The following is a 16,536-nucleotide window of genomic DNA, read 5'->3' on the forward strand; positions in this document are numbered from 1 at the left end:
TACTCCACTTTTAGATTTTGTGCATTGAAGCGATTCTTTTTCTAAGCTTTGCAATACAAAAAAAAATCATTACTTGCCAAACTGAATACTGCGCTTTATAGATTGTGGATATATGATAATCCTTGAAAATTGTACTTGGGACACACAGATGTTTGGAAGCAGAAGTATAGCATGTAGTCAGTACAGTAATCAAAGTTCTGTTCATTTATTCATGCAGCTTACATCTTGTTTTATACCTTGGACAAGAACATTCCAATTGATGACTGGGTTATGGAAACAATCAGTGGTGATCGGCTTACACATCAAATCATGGATCTCAACCTTGACACTATGTATTACTTTCGAATTCAAGCACGGAATGTGAAAGGAGTGGGGCCCCTCTCTGATCCCATCCTTTTCAGGACTCTGAAAGGTTTGAATCATTTCCTGTCATTTCGGGTTTTTTCCTATGGAGTTGTTATAAAATAGTTTTGGAGTCTGTGTTAGGAATTGCCTTAACCATCTCTGTTGGCACGTGACTACAGTGGACATTCAAAAGAAATTAAAATGCAAATTAAAACCAGAATGAGATATCACCTCAAGCCTGTTAGAATGGACATCATCCAAAAGACAAGACACAACAAATGTTGGCTTGGCTGTGGAGAAAAGGGAACCCTCGTGCACTGTTTGGGGAATGTAAGTTGGTGCAGCCACTATGGAAAACAGTATAGAGGTTCCTCAAAAAATTAAAAATAGAAATATCATATTATCTAGCAATTCCACTTCTGGGAATATATCCAAAGGAAACAAAAACACTAACCCTATAAGATATCTGCATCCCAGTGTTCAGAGCAGTATTATATGCAACAGCCAAGACATGGAAAGAGTGTAAATGGCCACAGATGGATAAAGAAGTTGTGATATATGTATATCTATTCCATTATATATATATAATAAAGTTATACATAATTATACGTACATAATGGAATATTATTCAGCCATAAAAAAAACAGGGAAATCCTGGGCTTCCCTGGTGGCACAGTGGTTGGGAGTCTACCTGCCGATGCAGGGGACACAGGTTCATGCCCCGGTCCGGGAAGATCCCACATGCCACGGAGCGGCTGGGCCCATGAGCCAGGGCCACTGAGCCTGCATGTCCGGAGCCTGTGCTCCGCAACAGGAGAGGCCACAACAGTGAGAGGCCCGCGTACCGCAAAAAACAAACAAACAAAAAACAGGGAAATCCTACCGTTTGTGACAATATGGATGGACCTTGAAGGTGTTATGCTAAGTGAAATAAGTCAGAGAGAGAAAGACAAATACTATATGATCTCACTTATATATGGGGCCTAAACAAACAAACAAACACCAAACTCATAGAAAAAGATCAGATTTATGGTTACCAAAGGTAGGAGGTGATGAGAGGAAGAATTCGAGGAAGGTAATCAAAAGGTACAAACGTTCAATTATAAGATAAATAAGTACTAGGGATGTAATAAACACATGATAACTGTAGTTAACACTGCTGAATGATATACAGGAAAGTTGTTAAGAGAGTAGATCCCAAGAATTATCATGAAGAAAATTTTTTCCTTTCTTTTTACTGTACCTATATGAGCTGACAGATGTTAACTAAAACTGTTGTGGTCATCATTTCCCAATATATATAAATAAAATCATCATGCTGTGTATCTTAAACTTGTACAGTGATGTATGTCAATTATTTCTTAAATAATTGGAAAAAAATTGGAAATGAAAAAAAGATAAAATTAATTAACTAAGTAAAAGTTATCTTTTTATGCTGAAAGCCAGCATGTCAAAGAAAGATACATTATTACATTTTCTGCCATCAGCTCAAAGCGGACATTTTTAACTTGACTTTTTTTCATTTACAACCCTTTTGGAATTTTGTACTGATTTCATGTATATGGGCTCTATTCAAAATATAAGGAAACACTTTAGCCTTTTTATGTAAGGGAATAAAAATTAAAAAGCATTGTATTATGTGGATGGCATACTATTGCCAACTTTAAATATTTCCTTTCAGGAACTATTGTCCTTATATATTAAAAGAAATTTTGATATGGCAAGAAAGAAAATCTCAAACAAAATTCATTTTTTTTTTTTAAGGAGACAGGGTAGCAACATGAAAAAAATATCTTGTGGTATGATTACTAGAAAAACTTTACATGCTTGCAAGTGTAAAAATTACTGCTCAATTTAAGGACAATTATATGTTTATACAGAAAAATACTAAGACCCAAGAATGTAACTACCTCATGATGATCTGCATATAAGTCCTTTCCATTTTACAGCACAGTATTATTTTTCTGGAGGATGAATGATTTCAAGAGCCTCTATTATTTAGCCATTGAAAATAATTCAGATGTTCTATAGCTGATATTTAAAGATGTATATTTAACGTCTGATGGGTGTTATTTTAAAGGATACTTGGCTCTTAAACATGTTACCACATTATGCCCATATATCTGGCCAAAAACTTAATAAAACATGATGGCAAGCAGCCGAAAAATTAGAAACAGGTATCTGATTGACATTTTTACCCATTTGCTTGGACATACTAAAGAAGAGGCTTAGAATAACTAGATAGTCTATTTCTCAATTCTCCTAGGAAAAGTATGCTAATAAATAGTAGACTTTTTTTTTTTTTTTTTTTTTTTTTGCGGACCTCTCACTGTGTGGCCTCTCCCGTTGCGGAGCACAGGCTCTGGACGCGCAGGCTCAGTGGCCATGGCTCACGGGCCTAGCCGGGCCTAGCCGGGCCTAGCCGCTCTGCGACATGTGGGATCTTCCTGGGCCGGGGCACGAACCCGTGTCCTCTGCATCGGCAGGCAGGCTCTCAACCACTGCGCCACCAGGGAAGCCCCAATAGTAGACTTTTGAATCCTGGTGACTGAGCTATTCGAAAGCTAGATTTGGTAACAGCTAATCCGAAAATTTGCCAAGAATGCATACACAAAGAAAGCATTCAGCCTCAACCTGCATGACATCCCTTAATGACAGAGTAGAAGCGGGTGGGGTGGGGTGGGGGAGGCAGGAGAAAAGTGAGCCAATCTTCATCTATCCAGGTTTTTAGGACTTCATGTCTAAATCAGATTTCACTCCAAATGAGCAATTGAAAGGAAACTGGTTATTCGTTTTGTGAGAGCATGAAATGTAACTAGGTAATGTTTCACAAATGCTTCATCTTTATCTATAGATAAGTTGTGAACAATTCAAGACTTTTCTTCACAAGGTTTAAAATCAAAGAATTTAGATTAAACTTTACAATATTTTATTATTTTACCCTATTCATGTGAGAATTGGTAACGTTTTCTTGTTGAAAAATTTAAAATGAATACAAGAAAATAGCTTCCTTAACTTGTTTAAAATATATGGGTGATAATTACTTGGTAATGACATGCACTTTTTTTGCTGTAAATTGTATCATTAATTAAACTTGCATGATGATCATTTTGAGTTTATGTTTAGAGGAATGTTACAAATAACACTTTTAGAACACATTTATACAGCAAAACAATTATTTTCCATTTCTTTCTATGACTAATTTAATCAAAATAATCACATTGACCGAATTCCTTAGCAATTTTTTTTCAATCGGGCATTGGCCTTGATATGAGAACTCGCTAACAAAACTGTTGATTTGAAATGTCAGCTTTCTTGATGGAAACTACCAAAATCTAATAATATTTCTCTTTCCCCACAGTGGAACACCCTGACAAAATGGCTAATGACCAAGGTATGGTGGTTTAATCTGTCATTTTTCCCTCCCTGAATCAATCTTATCTGTTAGAAATGTCAGTCATTATTTTCTATTCCTCTTTTCACCTGGGCCATACACCTGATGAAGCAGACACCAGTGTGATAATTAATCTTATTAATGAAGTTCTGCTTGGCTGAGGTTTCGGCTCTGATAGGGAGGATGTGAATTTTCTTGAGAGGAAATTGTTTTGTCTCCATTCTGAAGGACCAATTAAAATGTCAAGCTTCTTTGTATGAAATAAATTTTTAGTCTCTGTCTGCACTTCTGAATAATTCACATTAAGTATAATTAAGCTCAGCATAATTTTCAAGCTGCTCTTGCACCCTTTCATGAACTCTGGATTAAAGTTCTATAGCTCGACAGAGAAAACTCATAAATCATGTGTGCTTTTCCTCTACAATGAGCTTCTTTTAGTACATAAAAACAAAGTTAGGTCAACTTTATTTTAGGGCATTACTTTTGTTCATTTTGAAGCCAGAAAGCTTTCATTTCATGAATCAGGTGCCAGTTTGACTTGCAGTATTTTATCCTCCTTCCATTCATTTGCTAAAAGCCGATTTGTGTAGAGAAACAGGGATGGTTTTACACAAAGGAAAATGGAGGTAAATCAGAGTTATCTATCAACTCTCAGGTAGATAGGAATTTAGAACCATGATTTGTAGACTGATCTATTAGGATTCCATTCTTTTACCATTAAGGTTAATTAGTAGAATGCTAAAGGAGAAAAAGAATAGTTTATGAGTTTTATTTTTTCAGGATGTTATATTCTTCAAAGAAGGGAGTGTTTGGAAATGCTGGTTATAGTCAGTGTCATGAGTATTGGTTCAGAGTCCACAGCTTGTATCGTTGTCGCCTGCTTTGGGCACCTGTCAACAGAAACTCCTGGTCAGCATCATGTCTCATAAGGCCTCCTGTTGTAGATTTCAGGAAAACGTGCTTTTCAACAAGAATACTTTCCAACTATTGACAACTACTAAGCATCTGAATGTTAAGTTTCACTACCAGTAGCAGGTTGTCTACATGAGTAGTATTATCTTTAATGATCCTGTGTTCAAGTTTATTTCTGGGTCCATATACCATTTCTCTGCTTAAGAGAACATGGCTAGAGCTTCACACAGGGAGTAGTAGAAATGATGCAATACACAGAAATAAATGTCCACACAGGGTTCATGTTTCCGTTAATCACCTAGCTGTTCCTGCTTGCTTATACTTAAAATATTTTCACAAGGCCAGTATCTACTGAACAGTAATATTTGTAAAACTACTAATGATAAATAATTGGCAGTTAGTGTGTATTCACTTAGGTAAATTAAATATTAGTGCTAGACAAATTCAAGCTGGAATAGGTAATTAGCAGAATGTATTATTTCAGTTCAAAAATAATTAAAACAACATCACATAGTTTCCTTAACTGAAGTGAATTTGGAAATTCCACAGGCAGATAACTCCCAATTTTTGAAATTATGTTTAGAAAAAGTATGCATAGAGAGAAAGAAAACACACAAACATTTTTTTTAAGTAACTGAACCAGATAAAAAGTTACATTATTAGATGTTTGGGTGACAGCATGCCCAAGCTTCTCAATAAGTGGGTTTCCAGTTGTTTCTGGATTCCTTTTAACTGTTTTTTGCTATTACTTTTTAAGTTAACTGTTTTGCTTAATAATATTTTCAGCTACCAAGAAATATATTTTGTACAGTCTCTCCAGTCACACACTCTCCATGGATTTTACTCAGATTTTCATGTTGACAGTAAAATCAGATCAATTACTGGGAACAAAAGGAATTCCCAAGAATTATTGCCAGTGCCTGAGTATGTTAATATACTCGGGAAATTGTTCTTTCAACATTACTTAAAAAGATTCTGTCACATATTATACTACTCGGTCCCATATTCAATCACCGCTGGTATAGAGTTGGTCAAATTGATAGGTTCTAAATTTTACATCAAACTCAAATTACTTGTAAAATTAAGAGGGAGTGACAACATGTAATTTAGTGATTACAGGTAAGATCTTTACATTTTTACAAGAAAGCATATAAAATTTGTTGGCAGTTCAAAACTCTTTGTAAACAAAAGCAGTCATCTGAGTTGATGACCAAGGGCACAAAAAATAACCCAGTTTAAAGATCTCTCTAAGAATGGTGAAAATAATAGGAAAAAGCTGCTCTGAATGTTCCCGCTCTCAGCACATAGCAAATCAGTGGAATATGCATTATTGTGCTCTCTGTTACCCCAATTTACCCCCTTCCCACGCAGAATGGTCCCACTGTTACATTTATGGCAAGCACTGAATTTCTGTTGAGAGAAAATTTGCTCAGAGAGAAAATTTAGCACCCTGGGTCAGAGTTAACCTTGCAAAGATGAATCCTAAATAGAAAAGCAGGAGATTGAGTTTAACTTATATGAGAGGAAGTGAGAAAAGTTTTGATTGTTTTTAAAAAGTATCTCTGTGGTCTCTTGTCACGATTACTTTTCGTTGGAATCTAATATCTGCCCTGAAGAACAGGGCACATCTGCCCTGTGAAAACAAAAAGTCAATTATATTTGAATCACGTGTGATTTGGGGAAAATATTTTCTTCTGAGTAATAGTAGTACTAGTATGAAAATAATAGATGATATGTATAGGACTCCTTTTCCCCTTTACGTAAGTGTAAATTGATTATATCTAGCATTTGCTTATCTCTTGTTCCACATCTTAATTATTTCTCTAGTCTCTTGTAGGCACAAGTGGCCAATAAGTTTTAAAGTAATCATGGGATTTTAGAGATTAACCACAGATTTACTCTTTTGGAGGGTCAGGCAAGGTAGGGAAATTATATGGGTTATGTGAAGTGAGTGGAAAAGATAGAGAAATCCTCTGCTTTAGACACTTCTCCTTTTTTATTTTCCATATTTTGGTAAAAACCCTGTAAATTTGTCTGTGTCTGGGTGGGCGTGTGTAATGGTAGAATTAATCCTTATGGAGCTCTCACCATCAGTCACTGTTCTAAGAACTTAACTTGTGTTAACTCATTTAATCCTCATAACAGTACTGTGAAAGAGTTGCTATTATTGTCTCTGTTTTAGTTATACAGAAGCTGAAGCTCAGAGAGTTTAAGTGATTTGCCTGTAGACACACATCTAGGAAGTAGCAAGGCCATGATTCAAACCCAGACAAGCATCTTGCAAAACCTGTTTTGAACCACCAAGTGTCTCCATCACTATATGCTACGTATATACATACACAACCACACACACACACACTTTTGACATATATTTATAAAGTTTCTGTATCTAAAGTGGGTGTATATTTTCCCAATATCAACCTTTCTTTCCCCAACTGTGAATATTCTAGAGAACAAAGCAAACAGCTCTCAATCCGGGGTCATGTTATAGGTGGGAAGCCACAACACTGAATATATGATACTGACAGTTCTTTATCTCAGGAAACATGAGGATGGTCCTAACTCTACTGTCTTGGTCAGCTCAGGCTGCCAAGACAAAATACCATAGACTGGGTGCATTAAGTAACACATTTATTTTCTCATAGTTCTGGAGGCTGGAAGTCTCAGATCAAAGTCTGGCAGGGTTGGTTTCTGGTGAGGGCTCTCTTCCTGGCTTGCAGACAGCTGCCTTCTTGCTGTGTCCTCACATGGTGGAGAGAGTATGAGCTCACTCATGTCTTCTTATAAGGACACTAATCCTATCGGATCAGGGCCCCACCCTTATGACCTCATTTAACCTCAGTTACTTCTATAAAGGCCCATATCTCCAAATACAGTCACACTGGGTGTTAGGAATTCAACATATGAATTTGGGGGTGGGAGAGGACATAATTCAGTTTATAGCATCCACTTTCAAGAATCAAGCTGTTCTTTCACTCTTTTACTGATTACCTTTCTAGATTTTCAAATGAGGAAGCAGAAGGTAATGTTTTACAAAAGGTCACTCAAATGTAGTGGCAGGCAGAGTTGGAATTCAAACATGTTTATCTCTGATTCCCAGAGTATATAGTCTTTCCTTTGTAGACTGTTTCTATACTTGCAAAATAATTGGCTTTTTGTTTTTCGACAATCAGCTTAAACCTTTTAGAGTTTCTCACAGAAGCATTTATAAAAGCTTCTTGTTTTGGGGTCGCAATGGAGGTTACCAGTAACTATAAACTATGACCAATTCTCGAAAGTGATGATTAGATCAAATTTTTAATCTTAAAGGATTGTCTTTGTATCCTTAGATTCCATTTAACCCCAAAATGTTGTCCTCCACTTTGAGGTGTCTATAATGTAAAAACTGGTAATTCTTAGCATGAACACAAATGTTTTCAATTTCATGTGTGTTTCCATGCCTGCCCAATGGGGCAATAGAGTAGATGCTATGACCATGACATAGTACCATAAAGAGGGCAGGAATCTTCATGAAATGATCTGTATCATTGATGATATGAATCATGAAGAAAATGCTTGCTTCAAGCACTGTCAAGTATCTTTAATTCTCCATGGCCTGCAGAGGGGTGACCTTTTCCAGGAGGCCTGGAAAAGAGGCATAAATTCACAGACCAGTTTTAGATCCAGATGAAGGTGGCCTGCTGAGAACGGCCCTCCCACCACAGAGAGAGAATTACTCTCCTCTGAATCATGGTAATGGCTGGTAATGCTCTGGGCTTTTCCGTCAGCATCATTCAGTGTGTGCTGGAAGAGAACCAGAATGGAATCAGATGCCCAATATTCTAGCACCATGCTGTCACTCTCAGTACCTGTGTGGCTTTGGGTATGTGACTGAACTCTTCTCAGCATCCTCACCTGTAAAGTGATGACTTTTGCCCAAATTATCTTTGATTTCTTTTAAGTTTTCAGATGATCAAATTTTAGGATTGGTATTAAAATTTAAAAAAACCTAAGCCCGGCACAGCATCTTCGTGTAGGGTAGCACTTCACATTTCAGCACTCCCACTGTGCATCCATCACTCTTCTGTGCACTGTGCATGTTCTATCATATTTAGTTCTGACAACATCCTTACAGATGCAGAAAATAAAATGCCAAGAGGTTAAATCTTGCCCAAATGCTCACAGTATGTAAGTGGTTAGGCTGAGATATATACCCAGGCTAACTAACTTGAGAATCTCTGCTCATACCAATGTATAATTTCTGGAAATACACTGAGTTAATCAACTCCTACTTTGTTATCAAGATAATGAAACTTATACATCCTCCCCATAAATTCACCCAGTTTAAAGGTCTTTGTCTTTCCTCAATAGGGTATGCAGGCCAAGTGCTTAACACTACACCTGCCATTTTATACCTCAGCAGATTTAATCTCATGAATAAACAGAATGTTAATTGTTTCCAATTTCAGGGAAATAAGTTTTTCAAGGCAGTCTAGTCAAGCTTGGAATTTAGTTCATGCAATCCAGATTTTGCAGGGTTTGGATACAGCAACCAGGCTGCTGTTTGAAAAATTGAAACCTTTAGCACCATTTGATGGGAGTCATTTAATTGAAAATGAAACCTCTTTTTAGCCTATTATCATGTGTAATTTCAACTCACTTTATCATTCAGCTGCTTGCTACAGCCCCTTGAAAAAGCTATTCTCACATGTTTATCTCAGCTCCAGAATTTTGCAGTTCTGGAAATGATGACTATGATGAGAAAGTAGAGGCAAAAAAAAAAAAAAAACAAACAAGTAATGTGCTTTTGATAAAATATTAAGATGCTTATCCTGTCCCCAGCAAGCAGTTCAAGAAGCTGCCTAGTCAACCTCTCAGGAGTTTTTATGTTTTAGTAGGTAACTTTGAAAGAAAAAAAAAAAAGGACTCAGTGCTCGCAGAAGTTGACATGATTCATGGTATAATTTTAATCTTCTCAGACCTGAAAGATAGACATTTTCATTAATACAAAAAGATACCTTTCTCCTTTTTTTTTTGGCCACGCGGCATGTGGGATCTTAGTTCCCCGACCAAAGATCAAACCCATGCCCCAGCACTGGAATCGCGGAGTCTTAACCACTGGACCACCAGGGGAGTCCCAAATGATTTCTTAGACAAGTTCTTATTGTAAGGCCCACCATGTTGCTGAATGTCCTTCTTTGCTGTAGACATCAGCCAAATATCAAGTTCCTAGCTTTATTTTCTGCCCACTTCTATCAGTCCTGGATCCTGCCTCCTCAGTTTTCTTTCTGAAACATAGATGGTTCACTGTTTCTCGTGGAATGAAGTCAGTTCTTTGACCTCAAGGTCCTGGCTGTCTGACCCCAAATTCTCCCTTCTAGCCTCACGGCCAGTTTATCCCTCCACATATGTCACAGTCTATTAGCAAAGATCCACAAATCACTCTTGGAAAAGTGTATTTTTAGAAGTCCATGCTCTAACTGGTACTGTTCTCTTAGTCTTAACAGTACATTCTCCCTTTCTTTACTGAGAGAGGTCCTCATCTTTTAAGACTCCTTCTCAATTGTCTTTTGTCCAAGAAGCCTTACTTACCTTTCTGGTCTTTTATTCTTCTGTGTGTCCATAACACCCAATTTAGTTCTTGCTTTGTTGTCTGTTTCTTATAGTTTACCATTTTGAGTCCCAGCCTCCTGGCCAGGTTGTAAATTCTTTGATGGCAAAGGGCTAGTCTCATTGACATTGTCATCCCTACCTCCAAGCACCCCCAATCTCTAATTGTGAATCTCTCATATTATAGTTGCCAGATAAGTATTTGTTGAATTGAATTATGATACAAATCTTTGGGAAACAGTCACAGAGTAATCTGGAAAGACAGACTTTATCACCTAATCCAGAGTATAGTTTGGAGAACCCCAAAGTAATAGTGCTCATGGCTGTGGATACTGTACAGTCAGTCCTCCCTATCTGCCTGTTCCAAACCTGCAGATTCAACCAGTGTTGGATCTTGTACTATGTCTATGGTCTGTGAGATTTGAGCATCTGCAGATTTTGGCATCCGAGGCAAGTCCTGGACCCAATCCCTGCAGGTACTGGGGGATGACTGTATATGTGATTGATCTTGGGGGAGATGAAAAAGATGCAAAAATATTTTTCCAATAGGGAAAACGTATCTTTAATATTCATCTGTTAAATTAAAGCTAAACAGAAAGACACCAAGTTCTCTGTGATTCAGGAAATGGTGGTCACATTTGCAGATGATTCTGACCCGCTGTGCCCTTTTCTTTACCACCACCCTTCCTGTCATTTCTTGTTAGCAGAAAATGTTTACACTTGCCTTTCACCAGCTGCTTGTAATTCTGAATATGTAAAGGAGAGAATCAAAACTAATGGGTGCAGATGAGTTTTTGAAATTCCAAATGTGCAGTATGAAATGAGTTGGACTCATTTTTGACCACTCCTTTATAACTATTTACCTAGCACTGTGTTGGGTGCGGTGAAACATAAGAAAGAAGTCCAGTTCCATGGGTTCATTTTCAAGGACATGCAGTATAGTTAGGGTATAAAGACTCCCAGCCCAGTATGAAAAGTATGAAATGCTAAAGCAGGTGGTACCATCTGAGTATGTATGTTATAGGGTTTTAGATGGGAATCACTGTGAGTATCAGCAGAAAAGACTTCTTAAAACACAAGACTGGACTTTAAATATGTGAGTAGAACTTGAGTGAGCGCAAATAACTACAGAGGGAAAGATTACTTGAAGTTTTATTTAGAAAAATCCTACAATGGGAAGATCAAGAAGCCAAGAAGCTGCTCAATTAGTGAGGATTGCAGGATGTGTTCAGGGCATAATTAAGACACCACTGTGCAGAGAAGTACACTATGATTAAGATATAAATTGGTAACCGGGTTTTGCTTTTTCCCTCTGCTCCAACACAGTAGTTCTTAGGCTTTTTTACTTTTCAGTACATTGAGTACCTACTGTTACACTGGCTATGAAGACCAGCAGTGCTCCCCTGGATCCAGAGCCCTGCAAACCATATTCACTTTTGGCTGCCAATGCTGATCACGTCTTGCTTGCGGGGAGGAGGAGTCATGAGAGTGTGGGTCAGGGAGAGGAAAGAAAAATCTGGAATAGGAATAGGGCTTCAATATCCGTCATCTTCAAAGAGTTTTCCTAGCTTTATTTGTCGACTTCTGTTATGCCTCTTCTGAAGGGTCACCTTCATTTGTCCCAGTGCTCTGAATGGTGACAAACAGAACTATTTTGTTTCTTTTCCAAAGTCTGTTGTGTTCTGTGTGCCCTATTGAGAGTGGAGCCACCACCTCAAGTCACACCCACACCACTAAACCCAAACACTACCATAAACTCTAGGAGGTGCTCTAATTTCTATCCAACTCACTCCACATCCGTCTTTCATTTATTAATTTGCCCGCTAAGCATAAAATCATCATCATCAGAGTCAGGCAGATTCAACCACTTAAAATGAGTATATTAGTTAGTCTTTCTGAGCCACAGTTTACTCTTCTATAAAATGGAACTAATAATGTCTATGCCATGGATTCATAATTAATATTATTCTCGCCCTATTTATTACAACAGTCTCTCCTAATTAATTTTTTCTTCACACTCAGCTAGAATAATATTCCTAAATGCATATTTAATTGGGTCACTTTTCTGCTTAAAATACCTTCAGTGGATCTCTGTCCCCAATAAGAAAAATTCCAGACACTTTGATAGAGCATATAAACAGTTTTATTATTTCATTTCTGCCTATTTTTCTAAGCTTACCCAGTTCATTCTTTCTACCTGATACCTTTCCACTCATTCTTTAATTCTCAACTCAGATATCACCCCTGAAATACCTTCCATCATTTTTCTAGGTAGAAATAGTCAATCGTTCTGTTTTTCCATTGTGTCACCTACTTATATTTTTTTTAACTTTTGGATATTCCAGTGTATTATTATTATTCACTTAACATTTTCTCCTCACTAAATTATGAGCCTCTGCAATAGTCATTTTATATCCCTAATTCTTAGAACAGTGAGTGGTCCACTCAACACATTTGTTGACTAGATGGATGGAGCATGGACAGATATATGAATGAAGAAATTTTGTGCTCCAACAGTGTTATTATTTATACATACTAGCAGTGCAGCCATCAGGATGCTCACATTCTAGTGTTTTCATGCTATAGTTGCAACTTCCCAACATGCAGTCACTTGAAGAAGAAAAGAGCATTCATGCTCTTCTGTTACTTCTCCGTGTACTTGGCAACTTCACTGAAACACAAACATACCTCACACTGCTTTTGGGATAAGCTTGTGGACCATCCAGGTGGGGCAGGCTTTCATGGATCATCAGTAGCCTTTGAGAACAGTTCTCCTTTATAATGCACGCAAGACTGCCTCATCCTCCATGTTGCATCTGGTAAATGAACTGGCTCTTGGGAAGACCTAGTCATCCAGGAAAGTGTCCACGTTTAGAGAAACAGGATGCTTTTTAGATTTTCATAAAGACTGTGCTGCATCTAAAAGTGATTTCTTAGACCCATATGCTGGCCATTATTCCAGATACACTACAAGAAAGAATGCATTCAAGGAGATTCTTGTGAGCGGAGACAGTTCAGAGACCATCCTGCTTCAAGATATCAGTAATATTATTAAGTCATCTTTGTTTTTTATTCACTTAACAATTCAATTTTAACAGAAGTTTCACTCTAAACTTATGTGAATAGTAATTGGAATAACTAATAAACTTATTTAGCTTTTCATATGTGGAAGCTTATGACATGTGTGATCAGAAGCAGTTGACAAGTTTTCATCTTCAACCAGATAAATGGACACAGGCTAATTGTAGTTAAAGTCCTATAGATAAGAATGTATGGTCTCCCCTTACCTGAAATCTTTAATGAGGCCAACTTCTTTCCTGTGAGCAGATCTTGTTGATCTGGACAGATGCTTTGGTCTCCTGGTGTTTGCCTTTTGAGTCCATTGTCCCTTGCAAGATGTTGAAAATGTGTGGTGGTAGAATTCATAAGAGTAACCAATGTGCTTCTGAAATATATATATATATATATATATGTTTTTTTCTTCTCTTTTCTTTGGCTGACCTCTGCCATCATGCTCAGAAATCCAGATAGCAGTTGGTCTGGCCTAGTGCTGCCTTTATTCTGGCCTAGTGCTGCTTTTATTTTGGTGCTTGCAAAAGAAGAAGAGGGAAATGTTTGTAAACTTTTTTTCTACTTTAGAACATCACTTAGGCAACTTTCTTTACCCATCATTTGCCGCATTCTGCAAAAGGTTACACATATGCCTCAGGAAATCAGGGCCCAGAATCAAACTGTGATGTCAACCCAGAGCCAGGAATTAAGGGTTTATTTGTTAAATTGTTCATGTCTAGGATAAATATAATTTCCATTTTGTCCAGGAGTGTCCTAATTGATACCTGGGTCCAGGCAAAATTGATAATGGCACCTTCTATCACTCTTACAGTGCCTTGCTTTTCATAATGGCTACACAGCCACTGTTCATAACATTCGTATGTGAAATTGTAATCTTATATTTTAGATTGCTTTCTGAGTATTCTTAGCAAATGAATTTATGTCTCCTCATAGTCTATTCTATTTATATTTTATGGCAGAAAGGCAGAAATTGGAACTCCCCAAGAACTGCCTCTCATGGTCAAGGAGAAGATGGACAATGGGGTATTTGGTTCTCTTGCACTGTGTCTGACTCAGAGTAGGTCACCAAATGCATTCCAAAAAATTATTGCTCTTAGACTTGACACAGTATTTGTTGAGCACCAGGCCTCAATATATGGCAGGCATGTCAGCTGCCCTTACATACGAAGTAGTAACATTGTACTTTCTTTTAATCAATGAACTTCCATTCATGTTAACTTGAAAACAATGTGTTGAACCTGAGGAGAGGGTGAGAAGAACTCATGAGTTTTTCCTATTAATATATGTTTGAAATATCGTAGGCATAGGTTATGATTTTGCTTTCTGGTTTTTAGATGCCCCGATGCCTTTGTTCAAAGTCAGCAGTATTAACTGTATGGTAAATCGCTCTCTTAGCCACATTTTTCAGCCTCTGAAGAATCATCTGCTTTAAATATGTCTCAATATGATCTGTGTATTGGACGGTAAAACTGTATCCATGTGGCATCAGTGCATTATCTTTACCCACTGGTATACAAGACATAACATCAATGCACTTTCCTTCATTATCACCAGGATTATTTTCAGAGAAACCAATTCTAAGGTCAAGAAGATATCTCAGTGCTGTGCATCCTTGGGAGGATACATATTGAATGTTTGTTAGACAACCAATCTGTCCGTTCGATTTAGATTATGGTCCATATCTTGGGGTTGATTGTGTGGGTGCCATTCTGAAGGACCCTCTGTTAGCCCCATTCAGGGAGGATGAGGATGGATTAAAACTAGAGTAGAACTACCACGTTCAGCTTTCTCCATGTCCTCTGCCGATTAATTTTCCATTCACTCCTCCCTGGACTTATAAACATCCACTCAGAAAAACCACTCTAGAACTGAAATTCCAATTGAATTAATCTTTTCTAGGTGCTAAAAATTTTTTATCATGGGGAATATTCTTCATCTGCCTATGTGTGCTATAAGTAGGAGTTTAATGTCAACATTATACTGTTTAATTTTACACACACACACACACCACAATAAAAAAATACAGAAGCAATATTTTAAGTGATAATGTAAGAACAAGAACATAGAGATTAATGTGTATAATAGTAGTAACTTCAAATGTGATTACATTATTAACACATTACAAAGTATTCTAATTCAGTTTAGTCACTTATCAAGTAGTGAGAACAGAGTGTAAATGTCACTTTGGTAAGCAGCAAGAAATATAATAATAAGCACACTTCCTAAAGGAATTCATATTACCTCTACCCATTTTCCCCTCAACCCACAGAGTAACTGTCAGGAAAATCATGGAGACTTCAGCTTTTTGCTTAAGGGAGTATATGTCTCTTGCCAAAATAGGATGATCTGTCCCTTGAATAAAATATAAAAAGTAACTCTTTAAATGACTCTTTCATTTATAATATTTTAGGAGTGCAAACCAAGGGGAGGAGCATGAATTTTTTGGTTTGGACCTTCCTTAGAGGTACCTAAATAAAATAAATTTAAAACTATTTAAACTATTTTGAATAACTCGAAAAAGATGGAGTCTTCCTCTTTTTAAAGTCAGACATGGGATCATTTTCTTTGTTTTATTTTTCTTCCTGAAACCACCATTCTTTGGTTTCAAAACATTTTGAAAAGTAGAAAACATTTGCCTTAGTTATCAAAACTTTCTGGAAGTGATTTTTTGATGAAATTATCTGAATGAAATCCATGGGTGGTTAAGTGATACATAAATTCATTACTGTTTATCATCTTAATTCTTTTCCTCACCCTCATTTCTATTATTAAGGAAATATGGGTACATAGTAACAAAAGAGTTCTTCTTTATATTCTGTAGAATATATTAGTATATTCATATAGTACATTTTGATTCCTGAGTTCATGTAAAATCATATTACTAATCCATAATAAAAAAAAGAAACTACCCATTCCCAGTTTTTTGAACTACATTGAACTCTATTTGAATAATTAAAAATAAAACGCATATACATTGAAATGTATTATATTACTTCCACAAATGTCATATTTAGATATCCATGTATTTCATTTACTTATTTGGAATTTTTAATTTTGAAAAATGTTAGAGATTTAGTATAATAAGCAAAAAAAGAAATTCAGGGATTTTTAAGATAAATTTAATTGTTCAACATGTAACGTAAGACTAAAAATAATGCATTATCTTTTATTTGCATGTAGTTCTTTAATAATACTAGATAAATGAAAAACATTTTCAATTAAAT

General features: G+C 36.7%; 1 protein-coding gene across 1 annotated transcript in view; it reads left to right on the plus strand.

Annotated features, from left to right (window-relative positions):
* The window catches only part of DCC (DCC netrin 1 receptor), a gene marked incomplete at its 5' end in the record, with an annotated part of 1,182,001 nt that overhangs the window by 1,058,045 nt on the left and 107,420 nt on the right, over window positions 1–16,536 (plus strand). Inside the window, 2 exons of the mRNA XM_081253253.1 lie at window positions 218–412; window positions 3,707–3,739. Coding sequence (XP_081109379.1) covers window positions 218–412; window positions 3,707–3,739 — 228 coding nt within the window. The remainder of the gene's footprint in view (window positions 1–217; window positions 413–3,706; window positions 3,740–16,536) is intronic.

Source organism: Mesoplodon bidens (assembly GCF_964165515.1).
Source record: "Mesoplodon bidens genome assembly, chromosome: 13".
NCBI lineage: Eukaryota > Metazoa > Chordata > Mammalia > Artiodactyla > Ziphiidae > Mesoplodon > Mesoplodon bidens.